General features: G+C 39.8%; 2 protein-coding genes across 3 annotated transcripts in view; both read right to left on the bottom strand.

Annotated features, from left to right (window-relative positions):
- Positions 1-654: 654 nt before the first annotated feature.
- On the bottom strand, positions 655-25,150 carry LOC134641333 (tubulin-specific chaperone cofactor E-like protein). Of its 2 annotated transcripts, XM_063493716.1 has the most exons (11): positions 25,069-25,133; positions 23,864-23,964; positions 23,675-23,745; positions 18,960-19,139; positions 17,317-17,456; positions 16,997-17,178; positions 14,657-14,913; positions 6,973-7,099; positions 6,704-6,820; positions 6,482-6,593; positions 655-3,992 (listed from the first exon to the last, which is right to left on the bottom strand). In XM_063493716.1, exons 4-11 carry the CDS (start codon positions 19,105-19,107, stop codon positions 3,786-3,788), a joined length of 1,290 nt encoding a protein of 429 aa, XP_063349786.1. In that variant the 5' UTR covers positions 19,108-19,139; positions 23,675-23,745; positions 23,864-23,964; positions 25,069-25,133; the 3' UTR covers positions 655-3,785. The 2 variants fall into 2 exon arrangements, with proteins under 2 accessions (XP_063349786.1, XP_063349785.1); XM_063493715.1 differs by lacking the exon at positions 23,864-23,964 and having other exon boundaries at positions 25,069-25,150.
- LOC134641576 (alpha-2-macroglobulin-like) overlaps positions 24,831-26,953 on the bottom strand; it is an 87,025-nt gene continuing 84,902 nt past the window's right edge. Inside the window, exon 37 of the mRNA XM_063494050.1 lies at positions 24,831-25,013. Within this exon, the coding sequence (XP_063350120.1) occupies positions 24,831-25,013 (183 nt within the window). The remainder of the gene's footprint in view (positions 25,014-26,953) is intronic.

Raw genomic sequence — 26,953 nt, 5'->3', positions numbered from 1 at the left:
TACATTTAATGAGGAAAAAAATGTGTAAATTCATACTCTTTATTCCATGCTTACTGATTTCCAAATGGACTTCTCATAACAGAGGACAACAAGCGGTGAGTTTAAACAATTTTATGTTGTTTACGGATACATTTAATACTGGATATTTTGTAGTTTTTTATTGCAATTACTGTGCTTTTGACACCAAAATCCATCTTTCAGATTAACAGGTGTAAGGAAACCCTTTCCTCGTTATTTTGAGAACCCAAGTGGATTCACACTGTCAAGGCCCAATTATTGCCATCTTGGCTACATAGGGGAAAGGCAGGGACAACTGAACAAATTCAACCAGTAGGAGGAGGACATGTCATCAGCCCAGATGACAATGTCATGGCTAGTTAGTTTTTTTCATGGCATTGTCGGTAAGACCACCTTACATATGCTGTGGTGTTTTTGTGTGTTAAAATGGTATATTCTCTGTTAAAGAGTTTAGTATTATACGCGGCCAGATGATCAACATTATTCAATAAAGAACAAAACACTGTAGGGAACAGATTAGGAACCCAAGAGCACAGTTAAAACCCTGAGAGTATGGATTTACACATCCCCCCCCCCCACCCCCCCCACCCCCCGGACATAGTAGGTGCACTGTGCACTACCAATCACTTCAGACTTTGACTATTACACCTCTGAATAATAATTAATATTTTTTTATGATCTCATCTTTGATCAGTGCTTTATTAGTTGTGAATCCCTGTTACAGAGAGGTACTGAAAATCAGTGATTACTTTTCACTGACTTTAAGGGCTATAAACTGGCTTAGACACTATTTTCAGTAAGCTGGGTTCCCAGTAAATGACATTAAGAAAAAAATGTTCAACAATAAATTTACATCAACATTTAAAATCTGAGCACTTAAAAGCAGACCCATTATACACATACTTTTTATTCTTGGACTTTGGCAGCTTTGCATAATCTATCTTATGCAATTCTTCAGTGCAGCACCAAAGTTCAACAAACTGTTTCAGCTTCTCTCTCTCTCTCTGTGTGTGTGTGTGTGTGTACACATACACACACACACACACACACACACACACATATATGAGTGTATCTATGTATCTATGTGTGTGTGTGACAGCAATGAAGAAAAAAAACATATAATACAAAAAAAACCCATTTAATATAATACAAAATTCCTATAAGTGCATTATTCCTTCAATCTAAGCAAGCAAAGTGATACTTTCTTCAAAAACACGTAAATTCAATACATAAATCACATGCTTACCATTACGTCACCCACCCTGCAACAATTATATACGACACACTTTCAAACAATCACACACTGATCAGCACAGTCGAGCTCGATATTCCAGGCCAGACTTGGATGTTGGTGTCTTGGTGTGTGCTGGTTTCTATGGCTGTGGTTCATGCTACACTAACATTTATTCAGCACTAGTGTGATAATAAAATGGGCAGAGGAGGGGGTGTCTTATTCAAGTATACCAGTGGTATTACAAAATGAACTTATAGTTGGAAGGGAAAAGAAGGGTTTACATATTTGTTATAGATAGGGTAAAAAAAAAGATCAAAGCGCATTGAGATGAGTCTTCTATAAGCAGTGGATGAGCCGGCGCTACAGACATTCATTCCCAAACAGCCACTAACTGTGAATATTTCATTTTGTGGCTGTAAATATAGCAGTAACACTGTCAGGAATCCAGCACTCTGCTAGGTTGCTTGCTATAGGAAAAATCAATAGCACCAAACATCTCACATCTACACTCCTCTAATACAAGATGAATGCTGCATATTAAAATCAATATAACTGTATATATATTCCACATTACTATAATACTACCAGCATCATGAGCTATCTTTGGTGAAATTATATCTGTGCAGGATGGACTATAATGTAGAATACACTATATTATGGCAGATGAAGCACTAACATTGGAATATATCAGTATTTCACTGTATACCGTTCACTTCAAAGTAGAACTATTGGCTTAATATCAGTATGAGCCCTTCTGACTGATATACGGGCATTTGCTGATGTTAGTGGCCAATACTTACACATTGTGTACTTCATATTTGTGTTGGCTAACTGTTCAAAAATAGTGTATCAAGGAGGTTGTGTTGTGTTTGTTTGTTTTTTTATTAAGATTTCTTTGTTTTCCAGACAGAAGTGGAAATAAATATCTTCCTCCCCTCACCCTTAACCTGGCACGGTAGGTAGCTGCCTCTCTGTGATTTGCTTCTGCCAGATGTCTTTTCCTTCCTACCCACTGCCAAGTGCTTGCTCACAGAGGATTATGAGATCACTGAGGTTTTCCCTCTAATACAGTTGGGCCTTTACTTCATAACATAAAGCTTCTTAAAGCAGGTATTGTTGCTAACTGGTTATATACAAAATAAATTGATTAGACTACATATCAAAAGAAGAAGTCAGCTATCGGCCAAACAGTCATTTTAAACACTGGTATAAATACCCAGTGGGTGCACTTAAATGCCTTCAAGTGAGATCAGCATCTGTTAAACGATGGTTGCTGATTGTATATTCTTAAAAATCCAAATAAACTGTAAAGAAATTATCCTGATTATGCATTTAAAGTTACATAAAATTCATTCTTTGGGTGAAAAAAAAGCATGGAGCAGTGACAACATTGAATGCTGTGTCCTAAATGCAAAATTATAATTTGAAACTAATATCATCATGTACACAAAAGGGGGCCCGCTGAAGCAAAGTTGCACCGTGGCCTGAATGTAATCAATAATATCTCAAATGCAGATGCTATGATGTCCTGATGACTCTTACCTTATGTCTTTTGTGTACTCTGGTCTGTGTGTGTGTCATTTCTTCCTGCACTGGCAGAACACACATCCAACCAAAAATACAGTGAAGCTTGTAGAAGGCAGCACATATAACATGACACAGCAACAGCTGCTCTGTGTGGGCAGCCGTGAGAGTGCACACAGCATGTGTTCAATGATAGGAAACGCAGTAGCATCAGTTCTTAATCACTGACAAAGGAAAACATGGACTGGCAGAGAGTGTGCACTGTTGCTCCTGAAGCCATTTTGTTGCTAGGTAGTGTGCTTTATCTTTTCTCTCTGTTTTGCCTCGTGTTGCTTCATCAGAGCTAATCATCATCCAGTATAGAAGTGCCAAATCTGCTTATTACATTAGTTTCACACAGTGACATTCACGTCACTATGGCCTTTTGACTGAATGTCAAAAGGCTATAGTGAATGCGATTCAACAACCTAACTTAAAAAATTTGCCACATTAAACAAGGCAAAAAACACCACCTGACAACAAAATGGAGCTTCATCACCAGTCCTTCAGTTTACAGTGCTTTTGGCGCGAGCCTTCCTCTGCTCTTCCTCGTGTTGTGCCTCAGGTAAAAGTGCAGATGAGAGCAGTTCTTTTCAACTTGGTGGTACTGCCTGACTACCAATCAGTGTAACTTTTGCGACAAGTGGGCAAGCGAGTGATGTTGGAGACTTGCCTACGCAGGTGCTCGCTCCAGTGGTTCCCCCTCAGAGAAAGCTCAATTAAATAAAGACAGGATCCGCTGCATTCCCAGTGCTCACTTATATTTCAGAGGCACTCAGCAGCCCTCTGTAGTCCACTAGTCTAGTCTCCTTGATGGTGCTCATATTGCTTTCATAATTTCTGTGTATGCCCTCTCTCAGTGGGCCACTGCTGCTGTTCTATTTTCCAATTATTTTGCTGTATCAGTTAACCAATCAGAAAAAAATTATTTTTTCAATTCACTCTCGTCAGCCAGCAGGTCATCAGCTGTTCACTTGGTTTTGGGCACCACCAGTATTTCGTCACCGTCTTGGATGCTGTAGGAGTGGAGAGCTCGCGTGTTGTACTTCATTTCCTCTGGACCGAAGGCACTGCCCTTGTCAATGTAGTAGAGCCTCATGCTGTTGGTAGACAGCTGGACCACTGTCGTGAGCTGCTTTTTCAGCTCAGCCACTGTCTGGTCCAAACGGATGCTCAGCTGGCACAAAGACAAACAATTTCTACGTTTGCGACTTTCAGAGTAACAGCAAGAGCACAGCAGGCTAAAATTAGGAGCTGTCTGTCGGCTGACAGCTATACTGTTAAAAGTGAACCAACATAACCCAGGCCATGAACTCAAGAAACTGCAGTTCACGCTGTTACGAACAGTGTCGGGAAGGTTACTTTTAAAATATATTCCACTACAGATTACAGAATACATGCCCCAAAATGTATTTTGTAATGTATTCCGTTATGTTACTCAACGGGTGTAACGTATTCTGAATACTTTGGATTACTTAATATATTATCATGCTTTTTACAACTACATGAATTGCTGTGTGATTTATTACTTTTACTGAAGGTTATTTGCCATACCAATACCAACTAGATTTTTAAATCTTAATATAAAATGAGAAACAGTAGGGTGGACATTAGGTAAGGCTGCACTGTTTGCAGCGATCTCGTATAGAAAACTATTCCGTGCATATATAAAACAGGTCCGCGGCTCCGAACCATAGTAAAGGGACCTCTGGCTAATACGTCGGGTTCTGTGTCGGGCTTGTAGCTGAAAACTAGTTTTACTTTGTTGTCTGGGTCAACTTTGCTAGCGAGAGACAGAGAGATGTATTGAAAGGCTGCTCCAATGGAACTTACTGTTTCAGAGGAAAACACGAACACAGCGTACAGTCGAGTCTTACTTACAGTCGAGCTTACTTAAAACTGGGCTTGTCAGGCACTCTTTTTGGCTGCAGTGGTTATTATTATATTTACATGCTTCCATCTCCCATTTCTGGTGGGTGACAACTTGTACTTTTCAACTGTCCTTTTTCTCCCTCCCTCAGACTCACAGACACATAACGGGTATAGCAGTCCATTCTCCCTGCAGCATGGACTATACTGCCCATTAGGCTACATTCTTTAGGGCTATGCCTGTAACACTCTGCCTATTGCCTTCTTATTAAATAATTTTTGTGAATTATTTTTAAAAAATATTTCTTCATGTCATTTTGCAGGCTGCAAATAGTAGTGACATGGGCCGCGAGATTGACACACAGGCATTAGAGCCTCTTAATGCTGGTTTTGTTTAGGAAAATAGAGAGCGCATAGCCTAATATATGAAACAGAAAAAGACCGCCGTGTAATCCATTTATTTCAACAAAGTAACTGTATTCTGAATACCACCCTTTTAAACGGTAACTGTAACGGAATACAGTTACTCATATTTTGTATTTTAAATACGTAACAGCAGTACATGTATTCTGTTACTCCCTAACACTGGTTACGAACCAGAACACAGATAGTATTATATTAATCAGCATGAACACAATGCTTTGACAATCTGCGCATAGACTAACTCTTTCATTTTTTTGTTTTAATAAAAGTAACTAAAAATCTACTTTTGACTGCTGCCTTATTCACAAGTGACTAGCTCCACATATTTGATTTGCCAAATTTTTATGCCAGATGCTCATCCTGACACAACCCAAAGAGATTTGTGACATGAAGCAAAATAAACTAAAACAAATTGCACTAAAATGCTTTGCAGACCTGAAGGGAACTGCACAGGCAAGTAAAAATAAGCTGTGGGGTTGCCACTATCAGCAACTCCCTCTACATTACATGCAGCTGTGGGGTTTATTGGTAATATAAAAATACTGATTCAAGCACCTGTAAACTATGACTGAAATGTCAGTGTTTGGGACAAAAATGCATATTTTTATAGAAATTTCACTACAATTGTGTCTAATATATGTGCAATCTTTTGAAAATTTAGGATTTGCAAATAAATGTAAAACTGTATTTTTTTTAAGGTTTTGTTGTTTTGAGTTTTTGTGGGCTTGAACAAACATGTGCACTGATCACATCATTGATAAAGTATACCCAAGTAAAATAAATCATCTCCAGGGTCCTTCACAGCTAGGGTTGCCAACCGTCCCTTGAAAAACGGAATCGTTCCGTATTTAGAAACAAAAGTATTGAGCTGAAAAGGGACGCACTTTGTCAAATGGTTAAAAAAATAATTACACACACAAAAAAAGAGCTAAGAAATTCCCCACACTGGGAAGGGTGAAGACAATCGGGTCGCCCAGCCCTGGCCATGAGGCGTCCCTTATTTTTTTTTTTCAGGGAGTTGGCAACCCTATTCACAGCAAGATTTTGAAGATGAGATCATAACAACAAAGGTATTTCAAAATGTTAAACTGGTGCTGATTGAAATATTAAAATTGTTTTATAGTGCTAGTTTTTAACACCGAGTTTTGTAAACTCTGTGTTAAGAGATTCCATCTACTTCTAAATGTCAAGTGCTTAGGCACTAAGGGCAAAGTACAAAGGCATAAGTCATTTACTAAAGTGATTCACAGTGGTATGAGTAGTAGAGAAGGAAAAGAAAGCAACGGTTACATTTTATAACATTTTATAATTTCCAAAAGGTATTTTTCATTCGAGGATTCTCCAGAACAGCAGATTATTAAATGCCACACTGACCTGTTCTACTTTTTCCTCACAGTGAACCTCCACCTGGGCACGGCAGCGAGGTCGGAGGTCAATCTCAGCAAGTGGTTCAAGCTTGCCATACTTGTTTACGAGGGAATGGTATCTGAGGAGGAGAGCAGGGTGTGTCGTCTGTTTTAACAGCACTTACTGTAGCACACATAAACCAACACTCATACCACTGCTCATACAGTGTGAACAAGGGTGTGGGTGTACCTATAAGGCAGCTCCTCTTCAGGGTAGTCTAAGTAGTAACGGATGAAGAACCTCTCTGCATCCTCTCTCTCACTGTCAGTCACAGCACTGCCATTTAGCAGTGATACTGAGGGAAGCCTGAAGAGGAGAGATGACATATTGTGCAGGTATCTGTTTATTGACCTTCTGCAGGTCAGAGTACAGCTCAGATCTGTGGATTATTCAAGCTCTCATCAATGTCCTCTACTTGCTGTGAAGGATGTCATTTCTCTCTAATGTCACAGACTTACTGCGCTATCATGAGGCTGCGTCGCTCTGCGTTGGTGTAGGCCTGCAGTAAGGGAATGCCCTGCAGGCGCACCTCCTCCAGCCTGGGGAAGAAGTTCAGCTTCTCTATATCTTCCCACTGGTTTAGACCTGACAGTGCACGTGCGCGCACCAGCACACACACAAACACAAACACACACAGATGTCATGTTTCAAGCTTGCACACCAAAAAGTGTTTATAGGGATGGGGTGTGAAACTGCATATGTGATGAAAGTTGGACACTGTGCACTATTTTTATTTATTGAGGAAGCTGTGTGATAAATGCCATCAAGTGGAGTCAACTGAGTTGGGATTGGGGATGTAACGTTAAAATTAAGCCAGCTCACCAGACCTCTACAGTCTGGCTCTGTAGTAGCTACTCATGTCCACTTAAGACAGACGACCTGAGCCTACCTTACTTACAAGACATTATATATACAGTATAATATAACAGATGCAATATAATATCACACAAATAATCCTCCATCATATTACACAATATACATACAACATTATATCACTCTATTTAAACATGATACTTCACGTTAGTTTTAAAATGGTCCTATTGTGCATTTCCCCATTTATATATCTACTATTACAATGATGGATATGCATATTTAACCTGGTCACAGTTTTAAATGGTGTGATCAGAGCATAAACAAATAGATCCTTTGAGCCAGAAGCTCAAGCTCAGACTGCTGTACCCTAAGCTTTTGTGCCTGACAGTTTTTCATACCCTTGACTCTGCATGATGTCAATTACAAAGGAGTGTTCTACATTAGCTGATACTAGAACAGCTATATCTGCAGCTGAACCTTCAGAGGTCATGTATTGCAGGAAATCTAGTTGTCAGGTTTTGATAAGGAAGAACCCTGTGCATGTTCGTCTATGCTCTCCTTTTTTTCCTCTTCTTTTTACCCTCAACCCCAACAGGACCTGGTAGATGGCCTCTCCTGACTTCTACTGCCTGACAGCAGTGACAGGAGAACTGTGTCATCAGCATATTTCACCAGGTGACAGTTGGGCTGTGTGGATCTGCAGTCATCGGTGTAGATGATGAAGAGCAAGGGGGAGAGCACACAGCCCTGGGGGGAGCCAGTGGAGGTGAAACGGAGACCAGAAAAAGAGTTGTCGACCCGAACTTTCTGAGTCCTGTTGGTCAAAAAGTCCAATATCCACAGGATTAGCTGATCATCCAGGTGAAATCGGGAGGAAAGTTTAGTGGCCAGGATATGAGGCTGCAGCAATGTTCCCTCTAAGCTGCGCACGTGCGCAATTGCGCACTGCTGGCACGGTCTCTGCGCACAGAAAATCTGCGTTGCGCACAAAAAAAAATCTAACCTGAATTGAAATTAAAATTAATACTTTAACAATTCTGTTTTGCAGTGTTAGTCAGTAAGTGACTGGCTGCTCCCGTATGGGATTAGAACGATGCCACCTTATCCCATAGTCCAGCCAATAATGCGATTCACATTCGTATATACGCAGCTAATCAATGTCGTTGACAGGCTATGACAGCGTCCTTATGTGCCGACACCGGTGTTTTAGCTAACAAAGCGGCGTGGCTGATGTGGAGTGAAGCAAAGTTAATGACAACGTGTACAACCATTGGAGATGTGAGCAGGACAGACGGAACAATTAACGGAAAAAGTGTGGACTTTATACCAGTTTTTAAATTGTGTTGACAGGCCACGTAAAACCAGAGTTATGATAAAAATATATGCAATGTTTGGTTTTCTTCCTGAATACTATCGTTGTTTATATTTACTGCGGGAAGAAACGGTAAAAACGGCTTTTTATAAGGAAAACGCTCGAAAGAACTCTCCGCCTGTGAGCAAAAACAAAACAAAAAACCCCACCCTTTCCTATTGGTCGAAAAAAGTACCATGTCGACCAATCAAAAAATGATATGGCAACGTGGCATCTAGTTGTTAAGAAACAGGAGGAAGTTTTAGGAGTGACGGCGGTGTTTTGAGATGTGAGAGATTTGAGACTTTTAGCGCAAATCTTGTGAAGTTAGTGTGTAGTGTTGTCAGTAGTTTTGTTGTGTGTGTCAGAACAATGAGGCGACTGCTGAATGTTACGGGTTTTACAGGAGTGATACATCTCCTGCTGTCAGGTCTGCAGGTATCAGGCTGTTGTTCTCCTTTATCTCATAGTGGACAGAGATTATTTTTTGGAGTGGCACAAATAATTTGTGTGGCATCAAATTTAATGCAGAACAGCTGATTGTTCTGTAAATAGTTTGAAATGTTTGTTTAAAAGCGCATTGGCTGCATTTTAAAAAAAAAATAGCTGCAAAAAACTTTGCAGCTACCAGACCACATACTCATACTCATAATACAAGTCAGAGCTTATATATATATATATATATATATATAAAGTTAAAAAGTTCAAGTTATTTTTACTTCCAATAGTGTTAACATACTGCACAGGTCAATGACTAGATTTTTTTACATTTTCATTGTAAGTGGGCTAAAGCAGTTAATTAAAAGTAGTCTAACATAAATGTAAATGCTGTAATTTGATTATTTTAATAAACCATGTAACTTGGATGGATTAGATGGTGGCGTGACCACAGTGCACACATCTGATGTCGCTCACAGTGGTCCAAGGGATCGCTCAGGGAGTTTGTGTGTTCGCTCAGACACATTAAAAATTAAGAGGGAACATTGGGCTGCAGAGTGTTGAACGCTGATGAAAAATCAGCAAACAGAAGTCTGGCGGAGGAGTCAGGGAGCTCCAGATGTTTGTGGATGGAGTCCAAGATGAAGATTTTTGCATCATCGATGCCTCTGCGCGCACGGTAAGCAAACTGAAGTAGGTCCATCAGGGGGTCAGTTGCTCTTACAATGTGTTGTTTTATGATCTTCTCCATGGCCTTCATCACCAGGGAGGTGAGGGCCACAGGACGAAGATCATTCAGAGACTTTGGGTTGTTTCTTTTGGGGATGGGCATGACTGTGGAGTAGGGCTGCACGATTAATCGTTAGAAAATCGCGATCTCGATTCATACTTATGTGCGATCTCATTTCCAAATGACAACGATTTCAAAAAAAAAAAAAAAAAAAAAAAAAAAAAAAAAAGACGACGACGATTGTACCGCATTTTGATCCGGGACGTAATCTGCATGAAAACAAGCGCTCACTCTTCCTGCTCAACAAATGACAAGGGCGGAGCCTTATACCACGTGATACAGAAGCTGTGCTGTGATGCTCAAATTGGCAGGGAAAAACAACGGAGAACACGTCAGGGATGACGAGAAAGTGACAGGAGAAAATCCGTCCCGGTCAACCACCCAAACATCAATAACGGGAACCTTATACAGCGCTTCCCTATACACGTCGAACTCCCGCAGGCACAAAGAAATTACGGAGGCTATTACTTATCACCTGACCAAAGATATATCAACACTGTGCAAAACGAGGGATTTAGGAAAATGATCAACACCCTAGACAAACGCTACACAGTGCCGTCCCGCAACTATTTTTCTATTGTTGCACTACCTGCTCTATACACGCAGTGTCGAGCAACGGTGGAGACGGAATTTCAAGCAGTACAACATTTTGCGGCAACAACAAAATGTGAGGCATTTATTGTTTTTATGTGTATTTATTGTTTTTATGTTCAGTTTCAACTGTTACGAAGTTGATGTGCAGTTAATAAGTGCAATAAATATATATAATATATGGAAAAATATAATATATATATAAATATAAACTATATATATATAAAATATATATATAAATAAAGAAAATCGTGAGAGAATCGTCATCTCAATTCTAAGCAAAAAAATCGTGCAGCCCTACTGTGGAGTGTTTCCACAGCTGGGGGACGGTGTGACTGTCAATTGAGTGTTGAAATGGAGTCCGGAACACACTTCCTAGTTCCCCTGCAAAGTGCCTCAGAACTTGACGGCTGATGTTGTCAGGGCCGGGTGAGCTCCTCTCCCTGGTCCTCCTGAGGGCTCTCACCACGTCCTCAGTCTTGAAGATGAGTGCAGAGCTGCCAGATTTGAGTGAGGATCTGCACTCCTCAAGCTGGGTGATATTGTCTGTTCAAACCTGGTGTAGAAAGCGTTGAGGTCATCAGGGAGGGAGGAGGGGTTGCTGCCCTCCACCTGGATGGTTCTGGGGGTGGTGACCACAGTATTCACAGAGGCCATGGTTTTGAGGCCCTGCCTGGCTGAGCAGAGGTCCTCTGTGGTGATTTTTTTTTACCCTGGTTCTGCCAGAGATCTATTCCTGTTAAAAGGGAATTTTTCCTCTCCACTGTCACCAAGTGCTTGCTCATAGGAAATTGAATTAGTGCAGGGGTTTTCTCTCATTGCTGGGTTTTTACCTTACAATTAAAATCACCTTTAGGTGACTGTGATTGTGAACGAGTGCTATCTAAATAAAATTTAGAATAAACAAGCAATAAAAAAAGTACTATATATGCTGCCACTGCTGGTGTGCAGCAGCAGTGGCACTAGTAGGAGGAGGGGGACTTGTTAAGTTTCTGTAGATAAAACAGGAAAAAAAGTTAATGGAGTCTGATTAGAATAGTGACAGTGCACAAATTAATAATGCTAAACTAGATTTATCCTAGAGCATGGGAAATATATACGTGTAGGTTTGCATATATTCTGAGTTTATGTTGAATAAGTGATGGTAAGTAATTTTTTTGATTCTTGGTACTCTCATGTGGTCTAGCTAATAATGCTAATTACCTTAGCACATATATGAGAATTTCCATTTTATTTCCATTATTTTCCATAATGTTATATAGTACCTGTGTGACATGAACGTAGAATTAATCCATTAAAAACACACAGGGGACCAGTTTGTGGAAGCCACAAACCCTATGAAACCCTTGGCCTTCTCTCAGTGTGCTTCATGATGTAGTCACCTGAAATGGTTTTCACTTCACCAGTGTGCCTTGTCAGGGTTCATTTGTAGAATTTCTTGCCTTCTTAATGTGGATGGGACTATCAGTTGTGCTGTGCAGAAATTACAAGCTAACAGTACCTCAGATTAGAGCAGGGGTGGGGAACTCCAGGCCTCAAGGGCTGGTGTCCTGCAGGTTTTAGATGTGTCCTTGATCCAACACAGCTGATTTAAATGGCTAAATTACCTCCTCAACATGTCTTGAAGTTCTCCAGAGGATTGGTAATGAAGTCATCATGTGATTCAGGTGTGTTGACCTAGGGTGATATCTAAAACCTGCAGGACACCGGCCCTCGAGGCTTGGAATTGCCCACTTCTGGATTAGAGCCTAGAAAATGCCACACAGTTCCAGTAGGAGACACATCTCTACATCAACTGTTCAGAGGAGACTGTGCGAATCTGGCTTTTATGATCAAATAGCTGCTAAGAAAGCACTACTTAGGAAAATCAATGAGCAGAAGAGATTTGTTTTGGCCAAGAAACAAAAGGAGTTAACATTAGACCAGTATAAATCAGTGCTTTGGTCTGATGCTTTAAATTTGAGATCTTTGGTTCCACCTGCCATGCCTTTGTGTGACGCAGAAAAGGTGAATGGATGGTCTCTACATGCATGTCCCACCCTGAAGCATGTGATGAGGTAGAGATGTGATGGTGTGGGGATATTTTGCTGGTGACACTGTTGGGGATTTATTCAAAATTGAAGGCACACTGAACCACCATGGCTACCACGGCATCCAGCAACGACATGCCATCCCATCCGGTTTGCATTTAGTTGGACCATCATTTATTTTTCAACAGGACAACAACCCCAAACACACCTTCAAGCTGTGTAACAGCTATTTGACCAAGAAGGAGAGTGATGGTCGCATGTCTGTGAAGGTTCTCAGTCATCCAGGTCATCATAGTCTAAGAAGCTTGGAAAGAAAAGCGTCTGGACCTCTTTAGGTTTCTTGAAGACGTTTCACCTCTCATCCGAGAAGCTTCTTCAGTTCTAATTCAATTCAATTCAATTCAATTTTATTTATATAGCGCCAAATCACAACAAGAGTTGCCTCAAGGCGCTTTATATTGTACAGTAGATCCTACAGTAATAGATACAGAGAAAAACCCAACAATCATATGACCCCCCTATGAGCAAGCACTTTGGCGACAGTGGGAAGGAAAAACTCTCTTTTAACAGGAAGAAACCTCTGGCAGAACCAGGCTCAGGGAGGGGTGGGGCCATCTGCTGCGACTGGTTGGGGCGAGAGAAGGAAAACAGGATAAAGACATGCTGTGGAAGAGAGCCAGCATGTATTTATGGAATGAGTTCTAAGAGCAACTGGTGGAGAGTCCCAGATTTTAAGCCCTATGGGAGTATCCCCAAAAGAATCACAGACCCCCTATTGATCCTCTACTTAATCACACGAGCCAAGGTGCAAAAACAGGTGTGGGTCATAATCAGCCAAGGCTCCGGTGAACCCATTGTGAAAGCTAGCCCACCCTATCATGTGATTTACTGAGGTCACAAGGCGCCGGATGTGAGTGGGCGTTAAGGCGTCTGAGAAGGGATCTCAAAACTGGATTATTAGTAGCAGACAGTTGGTGTCAAAATCCACCTCCTCTGTTCAAAGATGATCATTCACAGTGGACATAGCTTCTTTCACTCCTCTTTCAAACCATCTCTCTTCTCTGTCCAAAATGGGAACATTGGCATGCTTGGAAGAGTGACCTTTGTCCTTTGGATGCAGATGAATAGCTGAGTCTTGTCCCGTTGAGGTGGCTCTTCCGAGAGACAAGCTGCCTTCAACATAGAGTCCAGACACTTTTCTTTCCGAGAAGATGCATCCAAACCTTTGACTGGTAGCGTAAAACAGATGTAGGCACCTGTCATATTGACAGATGAGGTAGAAGTGAACTGACAGCTATGCTCACTCCAGAGTTTTTGAGGTGACTCAGGAGTAAAAACATACCATGAAATATTTAATTGCCTTCTATCAGTTTTTCATTTCTGATTTACTGCCAAGTATTGATATTATTTAAATATGTAAAATATTGTGTGTACAAAAATGTTTATATAACATATAAGCTAACTTGCATCTGAATTCATATTGTTGATCCCTCCTTTTTCTCTCCATAAAAAAACAACAACAAAACCTCATGAGCCTTTTTATACTATGACACAAAGGAAGTTTTGGTTTTGCTGATGAAAAACCTGCTGCTTAAAATCCTGACAATCCTTGCTGCCTTGTTATTTCTTCTTTAAAGTCACTTCTAAAACACCCTAAATAATAGAAGCTGGACTTTTTGAATGCTACATTTTAAGAATTAAGGGATAAATATGAGCCATAATGGCTTGTTCCTTGCCTCAGGCGTAGGAGATATAACTAATGGATGGATTGCAGTCAATATAAGCATGTCTTTGTATACTGTTTTTGTTCTTTTTTTTCCTCTGAAAAGAACTCTAAAAATACACTCAGGACTGATAATCTCCAAATAGAAACAATTCCTGAGATAAAAGCTGACACATGGATAAATCTGTTCTAATAAACTACAAAGCCTGTAGGATTCAGTGCTATGTTTTCTCATGCTAATTTTATCAGTTGTTACCCAACTGACTGCTGCACACTAAGCTATGAACAGGAACATTTCAGCATTCCCTTCTGAAATGACCCTATCATGGCTAACCACTCACTAAGTATAAATAGTCCCATGTCTAAAACTAACACATAGAACAAGCTGGGAATGAAATGCACTTACCTGAGTTGTGCAGGTTGATGCTGCGTAGTTTGGGGAAGAGCCTTTGCAGGATATCCTTGCTGTCCTGGATGGAGGACAAGTTGTTGTTTGCCATAACCAGAGTGTCCAGACAGGGGAACATGGAGCCAAACTTGCGGACCTCGGCCCAGTCCTTGAGGCAGTTGTCGGTGATGTGAAGCAGGCGCAGGGTGGGGCAGGCCACGCTGGAGGGACTCACACTGCTGTACTCATTATGGCACAGAAACAACTCCTCCAGCCTGCACAACAACAAGGAGAGAGCATTCAGTCACAACCTTTTCAATAAAGACCTACATAAAGCCCTGCTCTACTCCAGAATTTCACAGATTACTACATGGCATAACTTAGTTGTCCATACTGTGCTAAACTACACTACAGTGGAATTGATTATACTGTACTATAGTATGTTGTGTTCTATAGTATGTTGTACTATAGTGTGCAATATATATTCACTGGCCACTTCATTAGGTACACCTGTTCAACTCCTTGTTAGGACAATATTCTAATCAGCCAATCATATTGCAGCAACTCAGTGCAGTTAGGCATGTAGACATGGTCGGTACGGTGACGATTCACTTTGATTGTGCCATGTTTCTCAATACCACATGAGCTGGTCTGAGTATTTCAGAAACTGGTGATCTAATGGGATTTTCCTGCACAACTATCTCAGAGAATGGTCTGAAAAAGAGAAAATATCCAGAGAGCTGAAGCTCTCTGTGAAATAATAGTCACTTATTACAACCAAGGTATGCAGAAGAGCATCTCTTGAAGCAGAAGGCTGCAATTTGCACAGGCTCACCAAAATTAGACAACACAAAATTGGGAAAACATTGCCTGCTCTGAAGAGCCTTGATTTCTGCTGCAGCATTTGGATATTGATGGCTTCTGATGGCTGACTCCAGGAGGATAACATTCAATGTCGCAAAGCTCACATCATCTCAAACTGGTTTCTAGAATATGAAAGTAAGTTTACTGTACTCATACCGCCTCTACAGTCACCAAATCTTAATCTAAGAAAGCACCTTTGGAATGCGGTGGAATGGGAGATTCACCCATTCAAACCATGAAGGTGAGAGCAAACGTGGCTGCAATCCAGAACTATCAGGGTGTACCTAATAAAGTGTCTTTTGATTGTATACTGTCTATGATGTACCATGTTGTCTACTAGTCATGGTCCTGGGTTGTTTGAGCTAGTGTTTGAGTTTTTGAATTCTGGTTCCTTTCATCTTAATTATGTGCTTCATTTATTTTTCATCAGCATATTTAGTTTTGTTCCTAGACCCTGGTTGCTTCAGAGTTTAGTTCTCTCTCAGTGTTCCTCTTGGCTCAAGTCTCCCATATTTCAAGTTCATTCATATGTCTGTGTTTTCCCCATGTAGCTATCTCACTTCCTACTTTGTTTTAATAGTTAGTTGCTCCTTGTACCTTACTTTTAGTTTCTCTTCCTTTGTCTTGCCTTCTGTCTCATCATGTCCTTTCAGCCTCGTTGTCCACAGCTGTCTCCACACCCCCAATTCTCCTTCTGTTTATATAGATTTTACTGTCCTCTCATTAACCCTCTCCAGAGTGTCTGGTCAGCTCACCCCAGTGTTTTCACAGGCTTTATATTTCAGTTGTTACAGTTTTCAGTTCCCTTTTTGAAAAACCGGCCAACAGTGTGAATGAACAGCTCGCCCTGTGTTGAATTCTGTCCATCTGAGATTCTGCATATCGTTCCTCATCTACACAAATTAATACTATACTGCACTTCAAATGTTGTTTATCATATGATACTACCTGCACAAAACTATGTATTCATTGTACCTGGAAATTTTCTATTCTTCCATTATCACCTTTTTCATTCCTACACAAAGAAAATAAAACTCAAAAAAGCTTATCTTATATTGAATCTTAGTTATGCATTGGTTATCTAGTGCACTATTTGGAGGCAAAGATGAGAAAAAAAATTTAATTAGTTTTTTCTTTTATGTCTTTTAGTTCTTTTATTGAGGTGCTCACACTTGCTGATGATCAATTAATATATATGCATTTGATTAACAGCACATAGCATACTTACCCTCTTAATTCCTATGGAAGCAGTAAGGCTGTACTTTCTTCTATCTTGAAATAAACTAAAACATGGAAGCACGGCTAATGGAGTAAGTAAGAAAATATGTTTGTTATCATTTGGTTAAACTGCCATCATCAAATGCATTCAGTGATTTATCAGTGTTAGTTATGGATAAGGAAGGTGTTGTGCTAGTCATAGTGAGATAAAGTGAAATAAAGCAATGCTGTGTGTGCTTGGAGTTACACCCAGCTTAGGGTAGCTGTTCTTCTTACTCTGGTATTTCTCGAGTGAGCAGCAGCACAGTGTCCCAGGACACCTGAGTGTTGTTGAGGACAAGGCGTCGCACGCTGGAGAAGGCTTCAGCCCACCGTGGCTCAAGGGTCATTCCTGCCAGCGGGTTTGAGCTCAGGTTGAGGAACTCCAGGTTGGGGATGTTAGAAACAATTTTACTAATCTGAAAAAGGACAGTAGCAGCTTTCTTAAATACACTTGGTGCTGTCGTCAACAGTATCACCACAGGTTAAAGCCTTAAAAGAGCAAAGTGATTTCCTAAAACAAAAAAATGTTACTGTCAGAAACCCAGGGATTGCACCTCATGCCAATCCTGCAGCTTGTTGTGAGACAGGTCCAGCTCCATGACATGAGCACAGAAGGCAGCAATCTCAGCCTGGTCTCCTGACCTGCTGATCCCACAGCTATTCAAAACCAGCACACTGGGCAGGTTCAGACGGTCTAAGAGGAAGGATTGAATTATTAAGAATTAATCAAACAGAAAAGTGTATGCTGATGCTCCAAACAAAAGAACGTGAAATTTTAAACATTTCCCAAAATAACCTCTAAGTATTGTGTTGTATCCTTGGATCATGTCCTTTCAGTTGTGGGTCGAGTTCAACCACACACAGTTTACCTTCTAGAGGGAAAAAAACCCCATTCCTAGATAAAGATTTTATTTTGTTTCAAAACCAACAAACTTTATAAGCAGCTTTTATCAGCTCTGGTGACTATATACGTGCAGTTTTTATGTCCTGTAACCACTGACATTTTTCGTATTTTACAGAGTTTCAAAATAAAGGTCCAAACAAAGTGCCTTGTGGCTGCTGAATGTGAAGGCTTGCTTCAAGAAGGACTTTGGCTAGATTTATTCATGTTACATGATTATTTTAAAACTAGATGTCTAGTTAGGTGCAACATAAAACTGACGCTTGAATATTTTGTACAGTGAAAAATGCCTCGCTGTGGTAGTGAGTGCCACAATCCCAAAGTTTATTATGCTCACTGACATTTCTTTGTTTATTAGTTAATCATTACCCTTATTTCACTTCATATGCTGAATTATTATTGTTTCTATTAAAATCATTAAATATCAGTCATTCTCCGGGAAAAAGTGAAAATCTTCCAGAGAATCCTTCTGTAAACAGAAAAAGCTGTCCCACAGCTCTCCTTTGGATTTCTTGCTTTAGCTGGTGTGTAAATGGAGAAGCTCTAAGGATAACCCAGCTACCACAGAAATTTAATTTCAGGATCCCAGGAAAGTCCACAGTTAAGAAATATTCAAAAGGCCTGAGTCAGACGTTTGGATTTCCTGAGATCCCACACTTCAGATCAAGAGCCAATCTACAGGGCTAGAAAATGCAGCTAACCCAAAGTGCATAAAATTATAGTTAATGTTTAACCGATGCTGGCTCCAAGAGCAATTCAATCCCAACGTACTGCCAGATTCAAATGTACAACAAAAACACAATTAAAACTTTTGCATGAGTTTTAATAAGTGAAATTCTAATATTTCACTGTTACTTTCCCTAATCGCTTGGACGCTAATCTGATACTTAGCACTAATTAGCAGATCTCTGCCTGTGTGTAGTGCATGTACAGTTTATAGTCACAACTTGCTAATCAAACTTGCTAATATAAGCAGATAACCTCACTACCTCTTCTCATCCAAAAATGCTAACTTCCAGCTTAAATGTGGAGTCACATTGCCTGCACCTATCTTTTATATATAGTTTGTAGCTCAGACATCGCCAAAATTGTTCTGAAGGAGTTATCAGAGTTTCTAGCTAAATTAACATGAAAACATAAAGGAAACGAGATGACAGCACTTTTAATACTAGGTCTATGAGTTCACTGTCGTGGTGATGACACTGAATAAAGTGCTCGTTATCGCTTGGAAGTGCTAAGATGTGACAAAGAGACCCGTTAGCCTTTTCAGTTGCCCAATAGTTCTCCTTGGCTCACCTTTCATAGGGGAACCTTGAGGACCTCCAGTGGACACCACTACCACCCCCATACCAGGCCCTCTGCGGTATGGGAAGTTCTCTGGGCTATACTTTTCACTGATCACCTCCACAAAGGTACGGCCATCCTTATCCTCTAGTGGCTCCATAGCTCCTTCCTGGTGCGCAGCCTCCCCTTCAGCTGCCCCACAAACAAAGCAAACACTCCCAGTGATTAGCTGCAAGCATATGCATATTTTAACCAGCCAATGCTACAACACACACTTATTTTTATTCACTGATTCATATACAAGTATTTCTGAATAACCACTACATCATTTGACCTATAAAACATGAAACATGCACAAAGTAACATACATAAGTGTTCTTGTTTTGGTGCTGAATTTACAGGCACACAAAAATGAGGCGATAATCCTGATATTCCAGGAGCTGAAATCAGAAAATCTTTTACTTTGGTGTCATAAAAAAATTAATTACTCATCAAAAAATAAATAAATAAATCTATTAACTAGATAATTATTGCAGCTCTGGTCCAGACTGGCTTATACAATAAATTCCATGGATTTTTAGAAGGTGACTGGAAGCTGGACTTAAAGCTTAGTAATAGTGTGAAAAAGCTTTAATAACCCGAACAAGCTATCATAACTAACAGAAATCAAAAGACGCAGCTGCCTAGATTCATCATCATGTAATGTAACAATGTACACTGCAGCTACAGCGTTATCTCTACTGAAATGAAAACCTAAAACAGTTCTCGGGTAATGTTACCATAAAAATCCACATAAACTGAAGAAAAAGTAGAAATTAATTTGGTGGTAATATGGTAATTCACTCATACACACTCAGACATCTGAAACCCCTTTTTTAAATATTACATTTATACAAACTACCTATGCAGCAAAGCAATCACTGTGAGAAATGCACAATTCAATTCAATCAAAATACAGCGCCAAATCACAACAACAATCGCCTCAAGGACCTTTCTATTGTAAGGTAGACCCTTCACTAATACATACAGAGAAAAACCCAACAATCATATGACCCCCTATGAGCAAGCACTTTGGCGACAGTGGGAAGGAAAAACTCCCTTTTAACAGGAAGAAACCTCTGGCAGAACCAGGCTCAGGGAGGGGCGGCCATCTGCCGCGACTGGCTGGGGAGAGAGAAGGAAGGCAGGATAATAGACATGATGGGGAAGAGAGCCAGAGATTAATTCAATAGCTGACAACACCAGACTGAAGGTATTCAGTTATATTCAAGGAGCTTATATTTGAACTTACTGCGCTGCACTTAGGTGGCAAGAAAACCAGCAAAGCCATCCGAGTTACAAAAGACACAACCAGAATAAACCAAACACACAGAGCCAGAACATGGAGGAGCAGTTAGAAACAGGAGGGAGATTAAATTAGCAGATGAAGACAGAGGAAGGACACGCAGACTACATGCACACAGACGAGAGGGATAATCAGACTATGGTAAACTCAATTACTGCAATAATGGTGAGAAGAAATAAAACAAGGAGGGCAGTAAAAACACAGAGATCCCGTAAGGGAACCAACTTTCAAAATAGAAAAGGAAGAAACTTAAAAGAGGAATAAGAATAAATACACTAGGGCAGGGCAATATGGCCAAAAATATTTATCACGATATATATTTGAAAATTTGCAATAAGGATATAACTGATGATCAGTGTTGGGGAGTAACGGAATACATGTACCGCCGTTACGTATTCAGAATACAAAATATGAGTAACTGTATTCCGTTACAGTTACCGTTTAAAAAGGTGGTATTCAGAATACAGTTACTTTGGTGAAATAAATGGAATACACGGCGGTACTTCCTTGTTTCATATTGTCGCGGGTCAGGATTGTTTGGGTTTGTTTGACAGCTACGTTTTGTTGTTCCAGGCGGCAGTGTTACGGTTGCCATGGTTACAGGGTGACGCTCTCTCTCTGCCTGTTTCCTGGGTGAGAGAGCGCTTTTTTGTTGTTGTTGTTGTGCTAAGCTAAAAGGCAGAATGCTACAGGCATAGCTCTAAAGAATGTAGCCTGATGGGCAGTGTAGTCCGTGCTGCAGGGAGAATGGACTGTCATACACGTTATGTGTCTGTGAGCGAGGGAGGGAGAGAAAGGAAAAGTCCGAGCTGTCACGGAGCAAAAACGGGAGCTGGAAGCATGTAAATATAATAATAACCACTGCAGCCAAGAAGAGTGCCTGAGGAGCCCATTTGTAAGTAAGCTATTAAGACTCAACTGTACACTGTGTTCGTGTTTTCCTCCGGAAACAATAAGTTCCGTTGGAGCAGCCTTTCAACGCCTCTCTCTGTCTCCCGCAAGCAAAGTTGACCCAGACAACAAAGTAAAGCTAGTTTTCGGCTACCAGCCCGACACTAACCCGACGTATTAGCCAGAGGTCCCTTTACTACGTTTCGGACCTTCAGTAACAGTAATAAATCACAGCAATAGTACATTCACGTAGTTGTAAACAGCATGATAATATATTAAGTATTCCATAGTATTCAGAATACGTTACCCTCATTGAGTAACGTAACGGAATACGTTACAGAATACATTTTGGGGCATGTATTCAGTATTCTGTAGTGGAATACATTTTAAAAGTAACCTTCCCAACACTGCTGATGATATAATTGACGCCAGACAAAATACTTTACAACTCCGCAACTTTATTAGTGCAAAAAAAAAAAAAAAACCCTATCAATGTATTTTCACTTAAACAAGCAGCTGTTTTTTTAATGCAAATTCCTTGCTGACAATATAACCAAAAGGCATTTCCAGTGGAAATGGGCTAACATATCCTGAGCATAACCATGTATAATATCCACAAAACTTAAAAAGAGGTTATACACACACAATATGGTAATATTATGTTGAAGCACAGTACGTATTACTCCGTGAGGCTCCTGACTCCGACAATCCATCAAGTGGTGTGGCTTCGTAGCTTATCAAAGTCATACGAAAACATTTTTTGACAGATTTTTGAGCACCATGTACCACATAAAATGGGTTCGAGGTCAGTAAGCACAACCAGAATTCATAAATAAGGTGCACTGGATTATAAGGGGCACTGTCGATTTTTCAGAAAATCAAAGGATTTTAAGAGCGACTTATTTTCCGAAAAACACGGTAAAAACAAGTTCCACATCACTGAAGTTGCACAATTTTTACAAACCAATTCTGATTCATGTCTTTCATTCAACGATCCGCTTTCGCTCATTCTCCGTCGCCGCCATGCTTTTTCTGCCAAGTGTGTATGAAAACAACGGCACTGCGGATGAATGTTTTACCCATATTCTATCACGATATTTCATTTTCTTATCATTCCCTAACATCATACCGTTATTACCGTGAACGGTATGATATGGCCCAGTCCTAAAATACACAATAAAAGACTGAGACATACACAAAGAACAAAAATACAAAAGAAAAAAAAATCTAATTAACAACAGAGAACAAAACCAGTAACTGCAGAAAAGCAGAAAATGCCTACAGTCACATGATGTAAATGAAAGAACAATTGCCATTTTTTAATTTTTGCTAACCAGATTACCTCTGCAATCGCCTTGCAACTGAAGGTGGTTGCCCAGAGTTTTCAGGTTTTAAATGCTTGTGTAAAAAAGACCCAAACACCAGCTTTTCCTTGTTTCGTTGAGTTACCTGTAATATTTTTGCTTGTGTGACTGAGCAATTAATACAACAGTTAAAGATTAGACAAGAACTTTGACAGTTTGTTGGCTAATTTTCTCTCAACTAATTGTTTTAACTAACAGATATCAGATGTGATCAAATCATTAACCAAGCAATTACCATATCAATATCTATAGCCACAGATTTATTAGTGGAGTGCAATGGATTCAAGCTCCAGACACAATAGAAGCTCAGCTGTCTTCTTGCTCTTGACTGACAAACACCAGTCCAATAACATCCTATCGAGAAATTCCACAAGCAGTTCTGCCACTCAGTGAAACTTCCTCACATCACATTTCAGCTATTTATGTGCAATTTTACTAGAACCACAACATAATCACGTTGAACATGACAGGCTCACATCTCCTTAATGACACAAATGTATCCAGGCGGACAAACATCTACATTTCTTGATAAAAGAGTTACAAAATGACAATTAGATGACAGGACACAAGCAGGTTTCCTCCTCTCTTTATCAGCAGACCACAGACACATTGACCTGTTTAAATGTCCTTGGATTTGCCCAAAAATGAGGAACAAGAAGGCAAACTATTTCTGCTGAACTTTTTAAAATTAGAAAAAAGACTGTTTCTGCTGAACGTTTAAAATTAGAAAAAAAAGTAAAGAAGTGCTTTCTTGACCTCACTCAGCACTCAAGTTTGTATAATTAAAATGACGAGCATTTGTTTTAAAAGGCTTGGTGGGCAGAGCCTCACTGTGGAATCTGCTGCAGGGAAGCATAAATTATGTAGTGGATTAGACAAAATAAAAAAATAAAAGGCTACTGTTACAATATCTTATTTGTCAAAAATGGGCTGTAGTAAATTGCAGTAAAGGATGAAATCAATTTGTTACTGTCCAGATAATAAATCAAGACATTTGTTACAATGGTGTGGTTTGTTTTTACTGACCTAAGACAAATAAATACCACAGCAGATGTGTGTTTGAACCAGTGACCTGATTAGAGGAATTCAGAACCACACCTGAATTGTTAAAACAGACAGCGTCTTACCTGAAGCGATGTCTGCCTTAATCTGACCACGATTGCTGCTCGCCGTCTTCTTTTGCTTTTGTACCGATGGCCTGTCAAAGAAACCAAGAAAAGCCTTATTCATTTTCAGTCCACTGTATTATTCCATTTCCATACTGAAACTATGACAGCCTTTGGGACAGGCACTGTGACTTAATCAGCAGGTCTTACTCCAGAGTGGCTGGTGGGGCTGACGGATGTCTGCAAAAAAATGCGGGTTCCTCTTTGGTCAGCGGGTGGGATTTGTTTCAGACTATCCAGAACAGGAAGGACTGGTAGGTCATTCACCACATAGAGAGCAAACAAGGCCAAAGGTCAATTTCTGCCTCGTCAGGCAGTATCAATAAAAGAGAAAGAGACGGGAGAACAGAAGCACTCCCAACCAGTACCACTGGATGTGAGTAGTGGTAGAAGCTGAGGTCTCTCTTAGTATTTACTTAAGTAATAAAATAGTTTTAATGTACTTGTACTTTGTAAAAAATATTCCTATATTATCCTGCTTTCTACTTGTACTTTACTGTATTCTGGGTGCAAATATTGTTCTTTGGAGGCCACACCATTTATTTTGTACCATCATCATTTTATTCCTGAACTCAATAAATATTCGGGGTAAAAGTCATAAATCTAAATATTTGCGATCTAAATAAATATTAATATTAATATTTGAGGATTTTTCTAATACGGCTTTCAGCACATTTCTAAGCAAAGTCTTTTGTTTTGTTCTTGGTTCCATCTCTGTCCATCCATTAAAAAAAGCCGTTGTGTGTGATTGAACGTGAAGCTATTGAACATTCGGCGTAAACACTTTTGACAAAGCATTAATATTTACAGCGATCCAGACTTATTACAATCAATTTTCAATTCTCACAACATACATAACAACACTAAAAGTTGCTTCTTTAATATGGTATCATCTTATCTTCTTCAGATGGATTTAAGCCGATGTAATGAATGCGGATTATTGATTAGGCAAATATGTTATATTAATCTTATTACGCTGCAAATAGGCCGAAAAGGCACTAACACTTCAAAATTGAGAGATATTCGAATAGAATTTGGCCTGTCCACCAATGCGTAAAGCTAGCCCAGTACAGAACACAACAACATCCCTTTCCGTTCTAGCACAAACTCAAAGAAATCAGCGAAACAGCTGCTGAACAATGAGCGCGAACTGTGTGCCGCTGACAGCCTGGGAGCAGACAGTGTCCAGTCCGGGCTCAACATCACAGTGACCCCCAGCAGCAGCTCGGTGGAGCCGGACATGGACCACAGAAGGCAGCGACACAAACACACTCTGAACAATCGCCTGCACAGTGACAGCCTGCTCACACACCGAGCCAGGACCGCATAACTCACAATCTCCTGGTTCTGCCTACCTTTAACGTCTACTTTGAAATCCCCCTTGTTGATGAAAACAAACCAGCTGTCAGTTTGCTCTCCCCTAACTACCGGAAGTGACGTAGATCGATAGCTGAAAATACGTTTTTTTTTCCTGTTTAATTCAATAATTTTGGGGGGTGATAAAATATTTGCTTGACATCATTTGTACTTTTGAACGTTTTTTTCCGGGATGGGATATAATGGAAAAAAAAAATACATAAAAAATAAAACCGGAGGTACCCAGTGTAGTGATCTATGATGTCACTGAGTTTTTACCAATGACTGTATTGGTTTTTACTGCTGCTGCTGCTGCTGATGATTGGTGGTGTCTTGTTTCCCGTGCAGATGATCTTCTGCAGATGCTGTCTTTTCCTATGATGTTACTATGATGGCAGACATGTTGTCACAGCAGGTGTAACTTAAATGGTGGCTACATTTAGCTCAGCTGAGCAGAGTTTCATGAAATAAGAAACCCATGTCAAACAGCAAAGTTCACTGATACTGTCTGAATGGGACAAGCAATAAATGTGATTATGAATGTGACTTTAGACCACCACTGAATGCTTTCTTGTATCCCTGCCACACACACAGTGTTGTGATCTCACTCAACTGCATTTTGTGCACACACAGATACATGGTTCAGTTTGTGGGAGGCAAAAAGAAAAAGCAAGGCTAGGTCTGCTTTTTTTAAACCACTACTTTTAGAGTTTATGGAGGCTGTTGCTTGCTAACTAATGTTAAGAAAATGTTACTGAATTTCACTTGCTAACTAATGTTAAGAAAATGTTACTGAATTTCCTGATTGAAACTGTTATACTGAACGCCACTGACAGAAATCATCATAGGTATGCATGACATGTTTCAAAAGTAAATGAAGAAATCTTGCTGGGACATGTGAGCTATTATTAATTGAAATATATTTTATTTTATTTTATTTATCAGTAGCTATCTCCCCAGTCAAAAGAAATAAAAGCACCTGGATATCAGAACAATTTTGACTCTCACATCTGGAACCAGGCAAACACAAGAAAGCAAAGTGTGGCCCCCATGTTTACATGTGAAAATCTGAGAGCCTCAGTCACTGAGTATATGAGTACCTGATGCCTAGTTTTTCTATTTTGCTTTTCATAAGTACAGATATTTGCATCATGAAATGATGCAGGAAAGGTACAAACTGGGGCATAAAAATGATCATAATGCAGGGAAACTAATGATCACTTTTTCCACCTTCTTCTCTGTACAATTAAACACGTTTATGATTGCAAACAGATATGTAGTTCGATGCAGCCTCTGTATTATCACAGTGCAGTTACATCTTCTAGCCTTCATTTATGAAGGCAGAAGGTCTTTGCAAATTAAGAATCTCTGAAATACTTAAAATCCTTAGAACTCACTGAATTTCCAAAGGTTTTGAAGTACTTTGTTTGGTGTTAATTTCTGATAACATTTTATGATTTCCTAAAAACCTCAACTGACTGGTTGTTGGCCCTCATCTAAAAAAATATTACATTAAAAAACAAATAATTTTTTAAAAAGTGTAGTGCAGTTACTTTTTTTCTTTTTTTTAAAAGACTGAGCAAGTTTGGCTGCTTAGCCTTCAGCATTTAGTCATATTTAAGGTTCTACAAGAGAGAAAAGTATTCTAGTTCACACTGGTAAAGTGCATTTAGTTTCTCTACAAAATGATGGAAGACTGTCTCCTTCAGCTCTGAGATAAGTCCAAAATATCTTTGGTCCATAGATAAAAAGAATTAACAAAACTATACTAAATCATATTCACAGTGTTACTAACATAAAAGTAAAGCAGGGTGATAGAAAAAAAACTCACTAAAATTGGGCTCATAATGAACAAGAATGTCTTATACATACTTGATACACTAT

The sequence above is a fragment of the Pelmatolapia mariae genome, linkage group LG14, assembly GCF_036321145.2.
Source record: "Pelmatolapia mariae isolate MD_Pm_ZW linkage group LG14, Pm_UMD_F_2, whole genome shotgun sequence".
In the NCBI taxonomy this organism is placed as follows: Eukaryota; Metazoa; Chordata; class Actinopteri; order Cichliformes; family Cichlidae; genus Pelmatolapia; species Pelmatolapia mariae.
This window is presented reverse-complemented; position numbering and strand designations above follow the sequence as displayed.